The 17,919-nt window shown below is 45.1% G+C and overlaps 2 protein-coding genes across 2 annotated transcripts; one reads left to right on the forward strand and one right to left on the reverse strand.

The window, feature by feature from the left end:
• Positions 1–458: 458 nt before the first annotated feature.
• Positions 459–1,178, reverse strand: LOC128304767 (dynein axonemal assembly factor 6). Its single transcript, XM_053041996.1, has 2 exons — positions 1,067–1,178; positions 459–999 (listed from the first exon to the last, which is right to left on the reverse strand). The coding sequence occupies exons 1-2, from the start codon at positions 1,176–1,178 to the stop codon at positions 470–472; spliced, it is 642 nt and encodes a 213-aa protein (XP_052897956.1). The 3' UTR covers positions 459–469.
• An 8,143-nt stretch (positions 1,179–9,321) lies between these two features.
• On the forward strand, positions 9,322–15,680 carry LOC128304815 (cysteine-rich venom protein-like). The gene is made up of 6 exons (XM_053042052.1): positions 9,322–9,451; positions 10,961–11,097; positions 14,010–14,155; positions 14,511–14,711; positions 15,363–15,452; positions 15,518–15,680. The coding sequence occupies exons 1-6, from the start codon at positions 9,340–9,342 to the stop codon at positions 15,678–15,680; spliced, it is 849 nt and encodes a 282-aa protein (XP_052898012.1). The 5' UTR covers positions 9,322–9,339.
• Positions 15,681–17,919: the final 2,239 nt, after the last annotated feature.

The raw sequence follows: 17,919 nt of genomic DNA on the forward strand, positions 1-17,919 counted from the left end.
GAACGATTTGTAAAAGGCACCAGTCACAACAAATGGACGTCGCTGTTGCCACATTTACCATTTTGTTGATGGCATAATGTAATTGAGTTATATACATATATTTGCACGAGTCAATAACAGTTGCATGGAGTAAAGCTTCTCTACGCCCTTGCAGGTAGGAGCAGACTGTACAGAGAGCTTGCTGGGGAGCTGAGAAGTCTGTTTTGAATTACTTTTTTCCGGGTCAACTGTTGTAATTCTATACTCGCATATTCACGTAAAGTTTTTTCCCAACTATAATAAAAGAATTAAATTATTGAACTGAAGGTAATTTGAGGAGTGGAAAGTATATTTCCATTCATCGAACCTTCAGCACACGATTAAATGCAATTAAATGTGATAAAATGTGTTCATATGCGGTAAATATTGCACCGTTTTTTCTATAAATTGTTGTTTCCACTTTATTTATCTTTCTCACATCTGCCGTACCTTAAAAGTTAACGAAATCCAGCTCGCGTACCATCGTCAGCGTAAGGCGAAGCGTTTTCTGCTCTGACAGCCAGGCCGCATTGCCCTTGTCCGGATTGATCCGGTGCGGTAGGGTAAGATCGAGCCGGTACATCGGCGATCGAACAATTACCTGTTGATTCTTCACCTCGAGCTCGATCTGATGTATGCCGACGGAATCATCCTCGCCGGTAAGCAACACTTCCACAATCATGTTCTCACAGCTGGCCGTTGCTGGCGTTTTACAGTTCATCTGCAAATAGATGTCCTCGGTGGCGACCGTTTGCCGGTAGGAGATCCGATATTCCGGCTGCTTGCGTGAGTCAAACAAGGCACCATCTTGCTGCAATTGTTGCGCTTCCCATTGCTCGAGCGTTTGGGGTTGCGGTTCCGCTTCCGGATGGGTGTGTGGTTCGAGCGGTGCATAGGAGCAAGGTTTCACGTGTTCTGCCGGATCGGTGGCTGGTTTCTTCTTCGGCTTCACTGTGGCAGGTTCTCCAATATCTCCGGGACCTGCAAAAGAAGACACCATTTGGTTACAATATCACCTAAAGCTGATACCATGACACCATTTCCATACCCAGCTGTAGCACGTCTTGGGCAGGTTGTTCTTCATCGGACGAGGAATCTTCATCGCTTGCCTTGAACAGCTTTTGCAGCAGCTTAACATTCTCACTACCCAACAGGGACATTATTTTCGGCGGTGGAGAGTGCTTAGAAATATAGTCACGCACAGAATTTATGGGTGCACCCGTATGTGTTATTCCAGCAAATGGTGACTATGATGATGGGGTGATATCGATGAAATAAGTCGATAAGCGCGGTGTGCTGCTGGATGCATAGTAAACAAGGTAGGTTACCATGGTAGCGCAAAGACAGTTTTCTCCATTTGTATGTTTTTGTTTCAAATCGCATGCGTGTGCCTTGTGCAAAAGAGGTTCCAATTTAAAATTTAGTTCTTGTCAATTTAGAACTGATGTACAATGTTGACAACTATAAAACGAATTTTTCAATACATCTTATGTGAAGTTTGCGATGAAAGCGGATGTGATCCTACCTTTTTCTTGTGACTTATTCACTTATAATTGAATTTTTACCTAGTATGGAAACTAGAATAGATGCTTTGTATACCTTTAAGATTTAAATTGGATTTGAAGAAATTTCTTTAAAAAAGTATTTTATTAGAAGAGAAAGGGTTTAAATGACTACAAGTAAATTCACAAGTAAGTAATCATAGATTATGCTGATGTAAATTTTAATGCTACTATTAAGTCAAGCTACACATACACGGAATTTTAATTGTGATTTCCAGAAAGTATTGTAAATGTTTCAAAGATAGAAACACACTCTCCCATAGTACTGTAATTGATCGCTACGCAGCGGCGGATCAAACGGTAGGCGGAGTAGGCGATCGCCTAGGGCCTCGCCGTGTTGGAGGCCCCAAACAACTTGTGTCGATTGTGCGATTTTTGGAAATTTAGCAGCAGAGTTAATTTATAGCATAAAATCTAATTAAAAAGGTAGAAAATTGGTTATCCTTGGTTAGATAATTTTTTTTATTTGATTGGCTATATCGGCCCGGTTACACGGCTACGCAAAAGAAGTATGCAGTGTATTCAAACTCCTTCTTCTTTATCGGCACGACATCTTTAGGATGTTTTTAAAGCCTACCATTTCTATTTTTTTTTTTACTTTATTTGCCCGTAGGATAGTCAGTGCAGCGTACGGAGGTTTGGTGGTCCAAATGAAATTTTTCCGTAGTCCTATCTTGTACAGACCGACTGCGCTACCAATACACCATCTGGCCGCCCCGTGAACCCTTATATGCCCTTTTACTTCAACCTATTCATGTATTCTATTTCTCGAACGGGATTTTTTCATCTGTTCGTAAATGATCCTACCGTTAGAAGCTAGAATAGAAACCATGCTTATTTTCACTATTCAATATCAATATTTTTCAATATTCGCAAGCTATTGCCATTGCGATACTCGTGGTGTGGTATTGTTTTCTCTCCCCGATTGAATCGTGAAAATGTCCAGCCTACGTGTTTCGAAACAGTATTGTGGTGGAGTATTGTGTTTAGTATTTCGATTGTCACAATTTCTGCAAGTTTGCAAGCCGGTAATGATGTTATAATTGACACAATCTGTCAGTGTACTACGACATAGCTAGCATTGTCATAGAATATGAATAAAATCATATTGCAATCATTAGAACTTTCTTTTCCGTTCGATATTTGATACTTCATGGTTCTTGGAATACCATTTCTGTCTTTCTTGATTATTACTTATTCGAAGCTGGATTGTAGGTTCAGCTTATGTCCACCCACTTTCCAAACACTTCATCATATCCCCGTGTAGAATACTGTTCAAACTACATTGTTGTAATCTCGGTAACATTTGCATCGTTGTTATACCGAAATTGTTTTAAAATTTCCAATTCTAAATACAAACGGTCTAAGATCATCACTGCGAAATCGTTGATCTAAATTTAAAAAAGAACACGAAAAATGATACTTGAAGAAATCAATGCACACAATTGTTTTCAGATTTCCGATACCAGGAGAGCATGGTTTCCCAGAGGTGACATCTGCAGCTTGGGACAAATTTGCCCATCACAATTGCTATTGCATACTATCAAACACGTGAGAACGATCGCTAATAAGTAATATCAATAATAATTCATCTCGCTCAAACTTTCCGTCGGTTGGTACGAAATTCCATACAAACCAGCTATTTTCAGATTGCCGATACCAGGAAAGCATCCACGGAAGAGGTAGCACCTTGTACAGCAATTTTGGTTGAAAACCGCCGAAAGGTATGCAATATTTAAACACTAACTTTCCCGTTGGTCGTACCAGGAGAGCATCCACGGAAGAGGTAGCTCCTGGTACTGCGCCGTAAGGTATGCAATGTTTATACACTATCTTTGCAACCAACTTTCCGCCGTAAGGTATGCAATGTTTATACACTATCTTTGCAACCAATTTTCCGCCGTAAGGTATGCAATGTTTATACACTAACTTTTCATACAAACCAGCTGTTTTCAGATTTCTGATACCAGGAGAGCATGTTGTTCAAGAGGTAACATCTTCTATCCCCCTCCCCCCCTTCCCTCACTAAGATGGCGCGCAAGATGGCGCGCAAGATGGCGGTCAAGATGGTGGACAAGATGGCGGACAAGATGGCAGACAAGATGGCGGACAAGATGGCGGATAAGATGGAGGACAAGATGGCGGACAAGATGGCGGACAAGATGGCGGACAAGATGGCGAGTGGTGATCACACGTGGGAGGTGGGTGAAGACTCGTGGAAGGTGGGTGGTGACACGTGGGAGGTGGGTGGTGACTCGTGGGAGGTAGGAGGTGACACGTGGGAGGTAGGAGGTGACACGTGGGAGGTAGGAGGTGACACGTGGGAGGATGGAGGTGACACGAGGGGGATGGTGACACGAGGGGGAGGTGACACGAGGGGGGAGGTGACACGAGGTTGGAGACGACTGCTAATTGACGGCTTATTGACGGCTAATCGACGGCTGATTGACAGCTATTTGACGGCTAATTAACGGTTAATAAACGGCTAATCAACTAGTGAACGCTCTCACGGGTTTGATAGTAGGCAATGCAATAGTGATGGGCAAATTATTTTTTGCAATAGTGATGGGCAGGTTATTTCACCTGCAGCGCAAATTTATTCCACCTCTTGAAAAACATGCTCTCCTGGTATCGGAAATCTGAAAACAATTGTGTGCGCGGCAACGGTATAGTGGTTTTCACAGTTGACCAGTTGATTTGGTCATTGGACAAATTTGTCAGCATTTTGGCAACTCTTGTGGCCTTGCACCTAATGGATCAAGAAAAGCTATAAAACATGATAAATTGTTGAAAAAGTTCAGTAAGTAGGATGATGTGATCACCACAGAAATCAACCGTTAATTTTTGTTCATCGCCTAAAACATCTACATGAGCGGAACAGGTTGCTAAGAAATTTCGCTGGTTGTTACCGAAAAAGTAAACCGATTGGAAACTGTACCTTGGGCGAAAAAATCGTAGAAGGCGTTGGACTAATCAGGAATCATAAATGTACGTAAATCGTAGAAAATGTGATCCGTTATGGTACTCCTTAGCTCATACAAACGTTTATATATAGACTAGCTTAACGGCCCGGTTTCAGGGCTACGCAATAGAACTCTGAGTTGTACGCAAGGGAACTTTTTTTTCGATACTTTGCTGATGTTTGTTTGATCATGAAGGTAGTCTTTCAACACAAAACCTTGACTTGATTTTAGTTTTCAAATGCTAAAAGCTATGCAAATCTAACCGGCTGTGTATAACACAAATTACTATTATTATTAAATAAAATTTGCGTTGTTTGCTTAATGGGATACACAATGTTAAACAATCCACTAAATAACAAATAAATAAAAGAATCGAAATTCACAACTTAGTAACTCGCTCATTCTGTACTGCAAATCGTACTGGACTATATTCCTGTTATCAAGACTCGGATTACAAGTCACGGTGATGAACAGATCTGGTTTGTCCAAAAGCACAAACAATGATCATTGAATTTTGATACTGTGGCCTCATGTATCCGCTGCAACTGAGTGTTGCATGGCGAATATCCCGGAAGCACTGCGAGCGAACCAATTCGATGGCAAAGTGCTCCTTGAATGCTGTAGCTGTAAATTCCACCACGTGCAGCTTCTCTAAGTTGGCGCACGTATGATTGTAGCTCCATTTAGAAGAGTGCAGGTACAGTGGTAACTGGTGTTGATGGTGATATAGCCGGTTCCGTTATTGTATTCGAAGATGGTGATGACCCTGGCGGACCATTTGAAGAAGATGATTAGGGGTGGCCCAGCGGCGAATAAAACGGTAGGCGGAGTAGGCCCTTTCTTACTGCGCTTTTCGCCTTGTCTCATTTCAAGTCCCCTCAATGTTCCCCTTCCCTCCTGCATCGTTTTTAAAATTAGAGGCCCCAACTATAATTCCGCCCTGGGCCTCCAAGGGGATTGATCCTCCACTGTCGCTACGATTCCAAAGTTCAGAGCATCAAATGGTCATGTGTCGATCGTCATCCGTTTTGCTCCATTCAAATCACTGCTCGCACTATTCCGCACTTTAAAGCAATAAAAGCGAACGAAAATATCAATTCCGCAAGTTTTTACACCACACTGAAATATGCTTCCTTCTACCGTCATCATTTGTTTCCCCTCTAAACGCGTTGAAGATCGCCCACCTGAAACGTTCGGCCCGGTCGGTGAGCATTCGCAGTTTTAACAGATCGATCACGATCGCGACTCTAGCCATCGTGTGGATCGTGAGAGACCCGTAAAGCGTGTGTACCGAGTGGATGAAACTATTCAAAATAAGAAGGAACCCCTAAATCACGATTGAACTAGGGGAAATAAATAATTACGTCCAACGAAAGTAACTAACCACACCAGCACAATGAAGTTAGAATGAGTTTGTTTTGGCCCCGCACTTACATCTATGCACACCACTGTACTAAACCTGCTTCGCTAGTTCTAAAATGGCTTCAACCCCCTGATGCCGCTGTGTGCCGTGCTTCTGCAGCTTCTGTTGTTGGCTTCATTGTTGTTGCTATTTTTCTACATTCGCTTCTACCCACCAGCATGCGTCGACATGCGTTTGCCGGTAGTTATCATCATCAGCCACCCTTGCGTACCTGTACCAGGGGAGCGGCACCGGCCCCGGAGTGGAATGGGAAAAAACATAATCTTTCCCGGTGGTGTATTTGGTTACGGGTGCGCGTTGTCTTACCTTTTTGCCCCTAACATCATCTCGCCATCATTTGTCGTTCCGAACTCTGCGGTTCTGCTGCGGCGTATCGTGACACATTCGGGTGAGATATTTTTTTTTGCGCGATCTCTCACATTTAAATCAGTCCACTCTTCGACGGCAGCCGGTCCGGACGTATACGTGTCGTCTGATCGTCTGGGCAGCTCCGGCCAGCAGGCGCGTACGATTGGGTTGCAATCGTACAGCCGCGTATCGAGTGATCGTGTTTGCGTGTGTGTTGCGGAGGGTGGTTCGATGTTTGGTAATCTGATCATTTAGTACAGTGGAGAATATTGGTGGATAATATTGGGCGTGATATAAGGAAGAATAACGATCAGTGACAAACGGCGAAAGTGTTGGACGAGGTGAAAAATTGTCAAATGACGTGTTTATTGGTGATCGATCGATTGATTCGAGTGTGAAGTAAATACGTGACTTGAATTAGGGGTAAGAATCTTGAGATTCTTTAAGTAGTGGGAATCGGAAATCTTGGAGCGACCGGAAGATTGAATCTGGCTTTGATTAAAATCAGTTACAATTTAGGTAAGTTTTCGTCAATTGAAAATGAAATAAATGACAAAAGGTGTGTGCAAAACGCTAGAACTTCATGCGCGTTCTCATCTACGTGTGTGGTACGTGAGACCCAAGGGTGCAGAAAACACTGACCACCGTCACTGGACATCGTCCACTATATCTGTTGCATCACTCAACGCCCAAGAACAGGGTCGGACGACTTCCTGCTCGTTTCCATTTCTTACCATTTCCCGGAACAGCAAGGGTGCGGTTCTTTCGCACAATTGCGGTACCCACGTTTCGGACACAGTTTCGCAGCTTCCGCGTGGTGCCTGTAGTGAAGGAGTGAAAGCGTCCACAAAGCAAACCATAATGTGCATGCCCCCAAAAACCCGACTGCATTCGAACGAGATTTAACGACTTAATTATTAATACGCGTGAGTGTGGTTTAAATTTATGGTCACAGTTTGACCGCAGATGGGCGCAACAGACAACAACAAGAACAACACAAAAGGAAAGGCACTTGACTTGAAGATTCGCCGCCTAGTGTGTGTCTATTTTTCTGCGTAATCGCTTCAGGTCAAGGATGTCTGTTTGCGAGGGGTGTTTTGGATGTTCCATCCTTGCTTGAAGTAGTGACGCTGGGTACTACAACAAGGCGTAATCCAGCCGGAAAGTGGGCCGGAATGGAACCCAGGGCGCACTCGTGTTCGCGTGTGCTTCAGATTGATGATGATGATGGGGAATATATCTTAATTAGTCGTAAAAGTAATTTATCGCCTTCCAAGATTGGGCCAGCGCCCGTACGCCGTATAATGTGTGCATATGTATACACCGTAATGATCTTGCTGCTGCGAATTTATGCATTGATCGTTGGAGCAACATTGGAGGATTTACATTTCGTCTAGGCGCGATCGAAATCCCACCCAGTGTTATCTTTGCATCAACGGCCCAGTATCCTTTTGTGTCGTATATCGCTCTGTGCAAATCCTCCAGGCTTTGCATTTAATAGCATTTTAATGCCCCTTTTACGATCTGTTAGCATTGTCCACGCGCTTGACAGAGAGGATGATTGAGACGCTGCGCTAAAACTGGCCGATCATTAGATCGGCTTATTGTGTTGTGGACGTTTGTGGAAGTGCTCCGCGGTGGAAGTGTTTTCTCCACGAACACGGGCGACATATTATTAGTCACAACTGTGCCCGCTAACTAATGGATTGGAATGTGTTATCTTGCAGTTTAGACGCTTGATTCGCTAGAAATAGGAAGGCGAAAAAGGGGGAACAACATTTCGGTTGCGATGAATTAGAACTATCAACAGATCATCTCTTGCGCGGGTACGCGAAACACGGCCAGAAACACCGCGACATGCTTCTGACCTCCAGGAGCGCCGTTTGGCAAAATTTATTGCAAAAATCAAAACCCCAACCACCGTCTTGCGTGCGTGCGAGAGGGCGGATGGATGGATGGATGGATGGATGGATGGCAAACAAAATCGCAAATATGCGAAATGAGGTGGAACGCAAACAACATGAACATTGATGCTCGTAAAACACTGGCTCTAACCATAGTGATGAAAACCTCAAACCTAACCGAACCGTTGCCGGCAGCCAAGGAACACGCTAAAGTAGCTACTCGGGTGTAGTTCGTTCGTTCGGCGCACCATGTTCGGAGCATGGTTCGCGTGCGTACGGCAGGCGTGTGAACGATGAAACGCTATCGAGCCAATAATTCAACTCCCACAAGGCCATCACCGGTGTAGATGTTCCGCCAAAGGTTTTTTTTGCCAAAAACAAAAAAAAAAAACCACACGGCAAGCTGCTGCTGACCCGAGATGACAGATTGGCCAGTACCCGGGCACAGACGCGACCAACCGTGACATTTGTTCTTCTCACACGTCCATCGGTTTGTTCGCAAGTGGATCGTGACGATGCTGGGATCTTCAATCCTTTCGATGTACTATTAAAGTAAGAGCTATGAGAGCTGTAAATCACAGATCAGTAGATGTTGTGATCCGTAGTTCCGCACATGCCACTCATCATTGTGGCGAGTCATGCTCGATCGACAACCAATCCGTTGGGATTAGAGTACGTGAAATGGTGGGTAATTGGGTAAGAGTTTCATTTAAGATCTCTCACACAACGCACAAGAATGGTATTGGCGAAGTATTTGAACAAACTACAAAACAGGACGAACGTCATACGGGGAAGAAATGTTCTGAAGCTAAAACTTGAAAACCTCACAACGACACCCCATTTTGCCGCAGTCACCTAACCGAGATCTTGATCGTGTGTCAGCCTGACGCAAGTGGAACAGATCGTTTCGTTAATCGCAAACATGATCACGATTACCGTTTCCCTATGGGTGTCTGTCGCGCCTGCGGTTGGGCAGCCAAAAATGTTTCCAGCATCCGCGCAGTATTAGCTGATTGTGTGTGTTGTTTTTCCTTACTTCTTTTCCGTTATCGTTTCAGATCAGTAGATCAACTTCTCGGGGGGTTATTACCACTACGGCACGGCACGGCACGGCGGTGACGATGATCGTCCGGTGGCCAAAAATGGTGCGTCCTGCCAGTGGTTTGTTGCTGTGCGCGTTGATGTTGTTTGCTGTTTGGTTCGATCTATCCGACGGTTGGCGTTATGACAGAGGTTAGTATGGTCAAGTCTTTTAGGGAGTTTTGGAGTGTTTGGTTCTTTGTCCGCAAGTTGAGTTACTTTTCTAATAAAAAGAAATGATCCGGTATCTGTTGTGTGTAAGGCAATTCTACCGAGATGTATTAGACAAGCGACTACTAAATTGGAATTTAATGTCTTTAAGTTTGTACTAAATTATTTTATGCCATATTTGGATATGGTTTAATGGCACAGTGTGTGGTACAACATATTTAACTTTTCGCATTTGTATGTTCGCATGTAATCCTTCATTCGAATGAACTTGTTCTAAAATATACTTTAGGTCTCCTTTAGTTTTTAGTACATGTATATAAATTTTCCCATAGATGATGCTCTTCGAAAAATTATTATAGATTGACGGTGATGTAAATAGCTGAGGAGCTTTTATAATTCCTAAAAGCAACTTTATTTTTCTACTATCTAAACATCGAAATACAGCTTCTTTCTTCTTTACCGGCACTACAACCTCAAGAGGTCTAGACCTGCCATTGCTGGCTCTCTTTCACTTTATTTACCCTTGGCTGGATAGTCAGCTCTGCGTACGGGGGTTGCTCTGAATAGAATTTTGGACTGGTCATGCCATGTAAAGAACGTCGTCGCTACACTACCGAGTAGAGTCGAAATACAGCACCATAAGGAAATATACCAACAGTAAAATAATCAGGAAAACAGCAACTTCTGATGTACTAATAGCAACTCCTGCTCTAGCGCTTAGTTACTCCATTTTCGAAGCCAGGATCATGTCCTACGCCTCATTTCCTACTCCACACACTTTAACGCTATTTATTATGTTTCCACGCGGCTTGCGTTCTTTCGCTAATAATGTCCATTAGGCCCATGATGGATGAACAACGAATTTACTTTTCACACCATTCCACCGCTCTTGAAGCACCATTGGTGGCCAGTGTATTGTGCAGAAGCTGTATGTTTGTTCAGAACGGATATTGAAATTTAATTCACGTGTGCATCACCTCTCTCTTGTCGTCCTGTTCCTGTACATCGTTTCATTTCCATTTAATCATTCGATTTTATTTATTTCTCCTTTCTTTTTCGTACTTCTTCTCATGCGCCTGCGTTCTCTCTGCACGTCTTTGGCGAACGATTGATGCTGCCGACGACGATGGTGGCGGTTTTGGTGTGGCCATCGTATCATCATGTGCTGGCAAAACGCTCTGACGAAAATCTTATACCCCAACCTCCCCCAATAAAAAAAAAAAACGGACACAAACCAAAACAAATGGTCATCATCCATCTGCACATGGTGACCGGAACATCGGGTGTGGATGGGAAATAATTTCTTCATTCACACTTTCAACTGTCACGATCACACGCCGGCCGGCCGGCCGGACCGGGGTTGTGGATGGACGGAACGAAATTTGGAATCTGAACATCGCATACACACGGAAACTCATAAACAACCAAAAACACCACATCATCTTACGCATAAACCGGTCCACTGGCGGTTTCCCTGGATTCGCTCTACAGTGCCTAGACTGTATGGAGACAAGGTGCCGACGAAGGCAATTTCGCCGCGATTGCGCAAAGTTCAGCGACGGATCGTGATGCTGCACGATTCGTACCGCACCAAGGTGATACCACCGGCCGCGAATATGCTAAACATGGTGAGTAATTCTTGTTGGGCAACTCCGGCTTGAAGGGTGTTTGTGGTTCCCGTAAAACGGGAATCCGATGGTTGAGAAGCTCCGGGTGAGCGTTCTTGTCACCAAAGTGTCTGTTATGGGAAAGGTAACAGACGAGGCAAAAAAAAAAGAGACAAGACACTGACCTCGATTATTGGACGCGTTTCTACACAGCGAGGTTAATTTATTTCCTTGTACAATGTTTAGAGATTCCACCCGATTCCATCATCCGGTTGGTGGATGGTTAATAAATTATTGTTAGGAGCAAGAGGGATCGGGATCGGATAACGTGAGTGATCGTGGAATTTGTAAACATTCGCACGAAGTCGTTAAATCATTATAACAGTGTTTGGTTAACCTAAATAGTTTTCCCCCCCGGAGATTAATGCCGTACAGCGGAAACAGTTCAGGATCTTTAGAACAATGTACTAATAGCGGTTGTATGGTCAGAGAGCTTGATGTCCTAAACCACTAATAGACACTTATGCAAGCAAGCAGCTTAACTTAAGTGGCGCCAACTTAACGATTATGATATCACTATATGGGAAACCTAAAATAGCGTTCGGTGTTTAAGATGACACTGCGACTTGCCGCTAAACCCTCCGCGAAAAGGTACTCGACGCGATCATTAGCGGCTGATATACGGACCATCGGAACCATAATCCGCCACTGCCACTGTGAATCTTTGGCCGAGAGCTCTCCAGCATACGGCGGCTTAGAAATATTAATTTGATAGAGTCGAAGAGGTGACGCTTGGCGTGTCAAAATATTAACACGGTCCGTTGATATATCGTGTCCAAGTCAGCAAAAGGGCATAATGGTTATGTTTATGAAAATTGTATTGTAATAATCCTAACCATGTCGTTAGGTGACAAACGAGCAACATTTAAACTCGAAATGGCAACCGGGACTAAGACACAATCAAACAGTGGTGTTTGACTGCACACACCATTCAGCGTGGTGTGGTGTCTACCCGTGAGCTAGGCAGTTGCGTTTGCAAGACAAGATGTCAGAGATCGATGAAATATTGGAAGTTAATTTAAATAGGAGAGAAATTTATCTTCTACAGACCCCATTTAGTGCCTAGCCGGACGGAAGCGTTCCAAACCATATACGGACTTTTGTATCGATACAAAATTAGAAATGATTTAGACCGATCGGCGACGATTCTGCGCTTGGGAAGGTGTGCGCAAGATGTGTAAAGGCTTAGCTCTTGTGCGACACAAGATCGAGATCGAGCTGCGTATTAGCGAAAGAAAACCTCAACCGCCTCTGCACGGTTGTCGATTTTTCGTCCGCAACATGCAAAACCTAGCCGTCGTCTAAGTGTCGTACACAAAATCGGCCAAGCAAAAGGTGATCCTCGACGGGACGGGTCTAACGCTTTGCAACGGAGAGCATCATAACGCAAACATTAATATGCAAATCCGTATGTGACAACAGATTTTCGAATTTTTGATCCCCATCGCGATGCTGCGACACAATTCAAACGTTCAAACTCCATTCGCCATGTGGTTGAGGTCTGAGGGGTTTTGCAAAAAAACATCAAACATCCAGCCTTCGTGTCGATTTACCCGTAAGTACGTCGTTTTCGCGGTTGGTAAATTTATTGTGATTGCTTAATTTTTGCCACCACCACCACGCTGCACGGTCCGAATGGTGATTGTTATCCCGTTTGGGAGTAAACACCTTGCAGAGCACGTTTAGCTGAGCACCGCACATCAACCCACCCACCCATAATCGCATTAGGCGGCATCAATCAGCAGCGCTCGGAACTGGTTCTTTTTCCCCCCGCGGGAGACATCGGATAGGAAGCCCGGCATTGCCCTCGCCGATGTGAAGTGGACAGATAAATGCTTCACACCTTCTGGGAAGATGAAACCGAAAACTGCAATCCACCCGAAAGACCCGGACGCAGATGCAGATGAACCACACACTTGGGACAGCTGGGGAGCGCGGACGGATCCGGTAATCACACGCGTTGGTGGACAGCCTGTGTAGCCAAAATAAGCCGACAGCCCATTCAATTTCGGACCGGGCCTGATTTATTGGCCACGGTTTCACGTGCGCTTGTAATAGGCCGGGCTAACACGTTCGCTTCGATCTCATGTGCATTTTGGGCAGTGGCGCACGATGGGCGAGAAGGTGTCGCCGCTGGTGGTGGCCCACGGCGAGAGTCAGGAAATCGGTTTAAGGTTATGTAGCAGCTCTTTTTACGGGCTTGTTAGCGTACAGTGTGCAGCGAGATCGGTGATCGAGATGACAAAATACCTGCTGTTACTTATTATTTATTAGCTAATTTGTTTGGGCGATCATGCGATCGGTTCTTTTGTAGATCGGTTGGTTTCTTCGAGGTTCGAGCTATCCCTCCACATCCAGCAGACCTGTCCTATTTCATTGAGATGTTTGAACGTGTGCCCAGGTGTTACTTTTCGTGCGAATGAACGTTGAAGACGCTACAGGTCGTTTCTTTCTCCGCTTGTGGTCAGCTACACTGGCGAGGCTTAATACCCGAAACCAACAAGAGATTGAGGGGATAAGAGAGATATAAGTGATTTGCATACAAATGAGGGCCGGCTTCACGATATCTTCACCCGGTAAGCGGCTTCGATTCGCAACGCACACACCGTGGTGAAGCAAGGCGTAAAGTAATAAAACTCATCAACTGATGATCTCATTCATTAAGCAGTGTTTATTTAATCTGCGACCACTGTAGAACGCACCGCGTCTCACCATAAACTAGATGAATTTACGATCGCCGATTGACAGCAACTTCCGATGCCGCGGTTGTGTTCGATCTAGGATAGGTTGCCGGCTTCCCTGCACCGATTCGTTTCCGGTGGTTCACTGAGCGCTTACTTTAATGAGGACATTTTGCTTTCCTTTTTGCACAGAAATGGCACCACGGAGCGGCCCGGTCGGCACAGAAATGGGCAAATCAGTGTCGTGTGTTGACGCACGACACACCGAAGGGACGATGGATCGACAACTTTGGTGCCTGCGGTCAGAACATCTTCGTGTCGACGCATCGTGTCCCGTGGTAAGTGGCCTGATAGTTTGAAGTATTGTGCCCATTAGTGGTATCTCGGTGAGCTAGCAACTATCTGTCAACGGTACGACCTTCTCCATGATGATTCGCAACGGGTAAGGTTGATGACACGCTACAGACGCTCCTCAAGATGCGTGGGACTTCAAGAGAACGCATCGTGACTCTCCTTCAGTAGCCGTACCGTACCGATCCGGCGCCAAACGTTGGGTCGAGTTTTGATTTTGATCGATTTCGTTGCTAGCAAAGCTTTACCGCTTCTTAATCCGTGTGCTTCCACATTCCTTGTAGGGTTAAGTCATTGTCTTTCTGTGCTCCAATTTCTCCCTCTTTCTATCCGGCCGTATAGGATGTTTGCGCTGCGGACGTGGTTTTTGGAGCGGCAAAACTTTACGTACGGTTCCAGCAGAAACGTTCTCGACACTGTCGGCCACTACACGCAGATGGTGTGGGCCGCCACGCACAAGGTCGGCTGCGGGTTGACGAAGTGTCCGAAGGGTGGTCCACGAGGGAAACCATTCTACAACTACGTCTGCAACTACTGTCCCATGTGAGTACCCCCCCCCACCCTGTGTGGAGACAGTGTGCCGCGAAATGGGCCGCAAGAACGCAAGAACGATAGAAATATGACTTTGAAAGCGAATCTGGGGCGGATTTATTGTATATGGTAGTGAAATTCTTCGACCAGCATGCATGTACTAATTAAGCGAGAGCGGGAGTTGATCAGGAGTTGGGGGCGTCTATTGGCGGAATAAGTTTGGACATTCGTCCTTGCACTAGTTTGCGAATGCGAGGGTACCGTCCTGAGTTATATCCATCTGTCCATCTATGGGCCTGGTTTACTTTCATGTTCGTAATGTCTAGTTCCTCTCTTTGCCGTATGAGATATGTCATTGTTGTAGTGACGTTAATGGAAGGATTAAGCTTTTACGAAGGTGTCTAAATGATTTCTTTCAACGCATTGGACGTGGTTAGGGAATTTTCCAAATAAAAACTACCAAAAACAAACCTAACCACCATGGCGATGGCTAAGCGTATCGAATAGAATTCCGGTTCGTGCAGCGAAACGTTTCGTTTCGGCATCCAAATAATTAATTGGAAAGCAACTGAATGAAACGCGTCGAAGTATTGTTGATTGTTTGCCCAAAATAACCATAGCCCGAATGAAGTGGTAACTGTGTGTTTTCATAACTTCTTGCAGCGGAAATCATGAGGAGAAATTGGGCTTACCGTACAAACGTGGACGGCCCTGTGGTTCCTGCCAGACGAACTGCCTTTCCCGCAAAATAAGGTAAGTGGGTACGGCGGGCGATGAGAAAAGGCCTCTTGCTTACTGTTTTTTTTCTTTCCAAACAGACTCTGCACCAACTCGTGCAACACCGCCGACCTGTGGGCGAACTGTCGCGATCTGTACCGCACGTGGCCCGGCTGGCTGTGCAACACGGCTACGTCGGAGGGTTTGGAACGGCAGCGGAACTGTGCGGCCACCTGCACCTGCCACGGGAAGATACACGACTGATAGAGGGCACCAGAGAGGAGGAGGAATTCTTCCGATTGCTGTAATGTAAACCGATGACGGATGAAGGCCAGTGCCATGCAGGAGTGGTTTTGCGAGAGAGTCGTTTTTCCATCTTCACTTTCATTTCACATCCACATCTAGAATCAATGTGGTTCATTTTTAGCGATTAGATGCTAGACTGTATCGTTATCAGCCGGGGGGTTTAATGAGCGGGTTTATTGGGGAACAGCAGTACTTCACGAGATACATTTTCGAAACTACATTTTTATTAAAAAACAAAAAAAAAACGAAATCACTTTGATTAGCAGAGAGAGAGAGAGAGAGGGAGAGAAAGAGAGAGAGAGAGAAGGCAAACACTTAAACGATCAGCATTCAAAATTTGGTAAGTTGTGTTTTGTGATGTAAATAGAGTTGAATAGAAATTAAATTTCCTCAATCCAAAAAGCACGTGTGTGGTTCTCACTGACTCCCCACTCCAGCAGTAGATCAATCGGAACAACTCGAAAAACAAAACTCCGTTCGCGTTGGAACTGTTTCCATCCGAAACAGAGTGCTACAGCATGATGAGTGTGAGTGGAGTGGTCACCCATTGCTACGCGTCACGGGGGTTCGTCACGTCAGCTTCCGGTGGTGGTGACGATGAAGCATGTTGAGTGGCAGGTGAGTATCGGCATGAATCAAAACGCGCATGGGTACGGGGGTGGCATGACCAGGGAAGGGACACGTTATGTTATGCTGTTTTAATGGGTGATGGTGCCGTCGTACGGTGACACTGTTGGCAATGCTGTCGTGCTACTGTTCACACTGTCATGTAGTTTGTGAAAAAAAAACGGGGACACCATTCTGGGGTGGTAGGGGAGCTGACGATAGCGCGGAAAACTGTTGACCTTATGGTTGGGTACAATCGCCCTAGAAATTTCGTACGTAAATATTGTAAACAACGTAACGTACTTTTCTAACAATTCTGTCAATAGAATTTTCTTTTTAAAAGTCATATTCTGTGGGCTTGGCCCCCCCTTACCGGACACCCTGGTCCGGCAAAGAAACATAGCCTCGATTTATGACCCTTCTGACGGATGGCTTCTATCGTACACTGACCTTGTATTGTGTTTCGGTTCCACGGCCACGGAACAACCCTACCCTTCCGATGCACTTTCCACCACAAATCCATCGGTGTGTCATCTTGTGGTCCTCCCTGCTGTAGCGAACCCCCATGCCGTTCCGTAATGAAGTCATGAAACGATGGGTTTCGACTCTCCGGGTTTCGGTCGCAGAAGAAGCTATCAGAACCGATAGGCGAATGGACGGAACGGAGGGTGAGAGAGGGTGAAAACGAAGCGTAAAATCGCTCATGCGAAACACGGCGGAGACCCTCTCGTACACAGAACGGGGCGAAAGGTTTTGCGCTGGAACTTGCGCTGAAAGCGAGACGAATCCCCCAGTGACAACGGCAAGAAGGAGGAGGCTTGAGAAGGCACCAGCCCGGTGCCAGCCCGGTGTATGGAAATGTGGTTTTCTCACCATTCTTTAAACGGGTGAGTAATTTAAGAATTCACAAAACATAATCAGAATTCATTACGCGCTTGTGGCCGCAGGTGGGTCGCTGTTTGTTCGCTGGACGGGCTGATGTTGGATTGGACCCGAGCTGGGAATACCCCGAGGTCGTCAGATGGTTCCTTGTCTGTTTCACTTTATTGGTTGTTAGGTTGTCAGTAGTTGATCTCATTTCCAAGACACTTAAACGGTGGAATCATAGCGAACTCGTAAAGACAATTCTCGAATTACACGATCCACGCCAAGGGAGACGTAGAGAAATGGGATTAACGATTCCTCATATCAGGACGGTGACTTAAGTTAATGAATGAATCTCACTGTCAATCAACTTCACGATTCATGTCACGTTTTGTGGTAAGGTTCTAAGAAGGAAAAGCGTAAAGAGAGAGAGAGAGAGCAAGAGTTTGACATGTTTTATTCAAATAAGTACATCGATACAAAGTAAGAATAGTCAAAATTTTATGAAGTGTAAAGAAAGAATCGTTTCAGATGGACATTCCTTTTCATCTGTTCGTGTTTATCGCGATGTTGGAATTCACGCTAGGAATAGATTAGGGCATTTTAGTTTAGCTTGTGGTGTGAATAATTATTGATAGTGAATCTGTTGTGGGAGCTGTTCTTTGATTTATTTCTCTGTCTGTTTTTTTTTACTCCATTGTTCAACGCGTATTTTTATATAAGCTCC

This window comes from Anopheles moucheti, chromosome 3 (assembly GCF_943734755.1).
Source record: "Anopheles moucheti chromosome 3, idAnoMoucSN_F20_07, whole genome shotgun sequence".
Lineage (NCBI taxonomy): Eukaryota > Metazoa > Arthropoda > Insecta > Diptera > Culicidae > Anopheles > Anopheles moucheti.

Coding starts and splice junctions, on each gene's coding strand:
- LOC128304815 (XM_053042052.1), top strand. CDS start 9,340: ATGATCGTCCGGTGGCCAAAAATGGTGCGTCCTGCCAGTGGTTTGTTG. Junction 9,452..10,960: donor CGGTTGGCGTTATGACAGAG/GTTAGTATGGTC, acceptor TTCGCTCTACAG/TGCCTAGACTGTATGGAGAC. Junction 14,156..14,510: donor TCGACGCATCGTGTCCCGTG/GTAAGTGGCCTG, acceptor CCGGCCGTATAG/GATGTTTGCGCTGCGGACGT.
- LOC128304767 (XM_053041996.1), bottom strand. CDS start 1,178: ATGTCCCTGTTGGGTAGTGAGAATGTTAAGCTGCTGCAAAAGCTGTTC. Junction 1,000..1,066: donor CCAAGACGTGCTACAGCTGG/GTATGGAAATGG, acceptor CTTCTTTTGCAG/GTCCCGGAGATATTGGAGAA.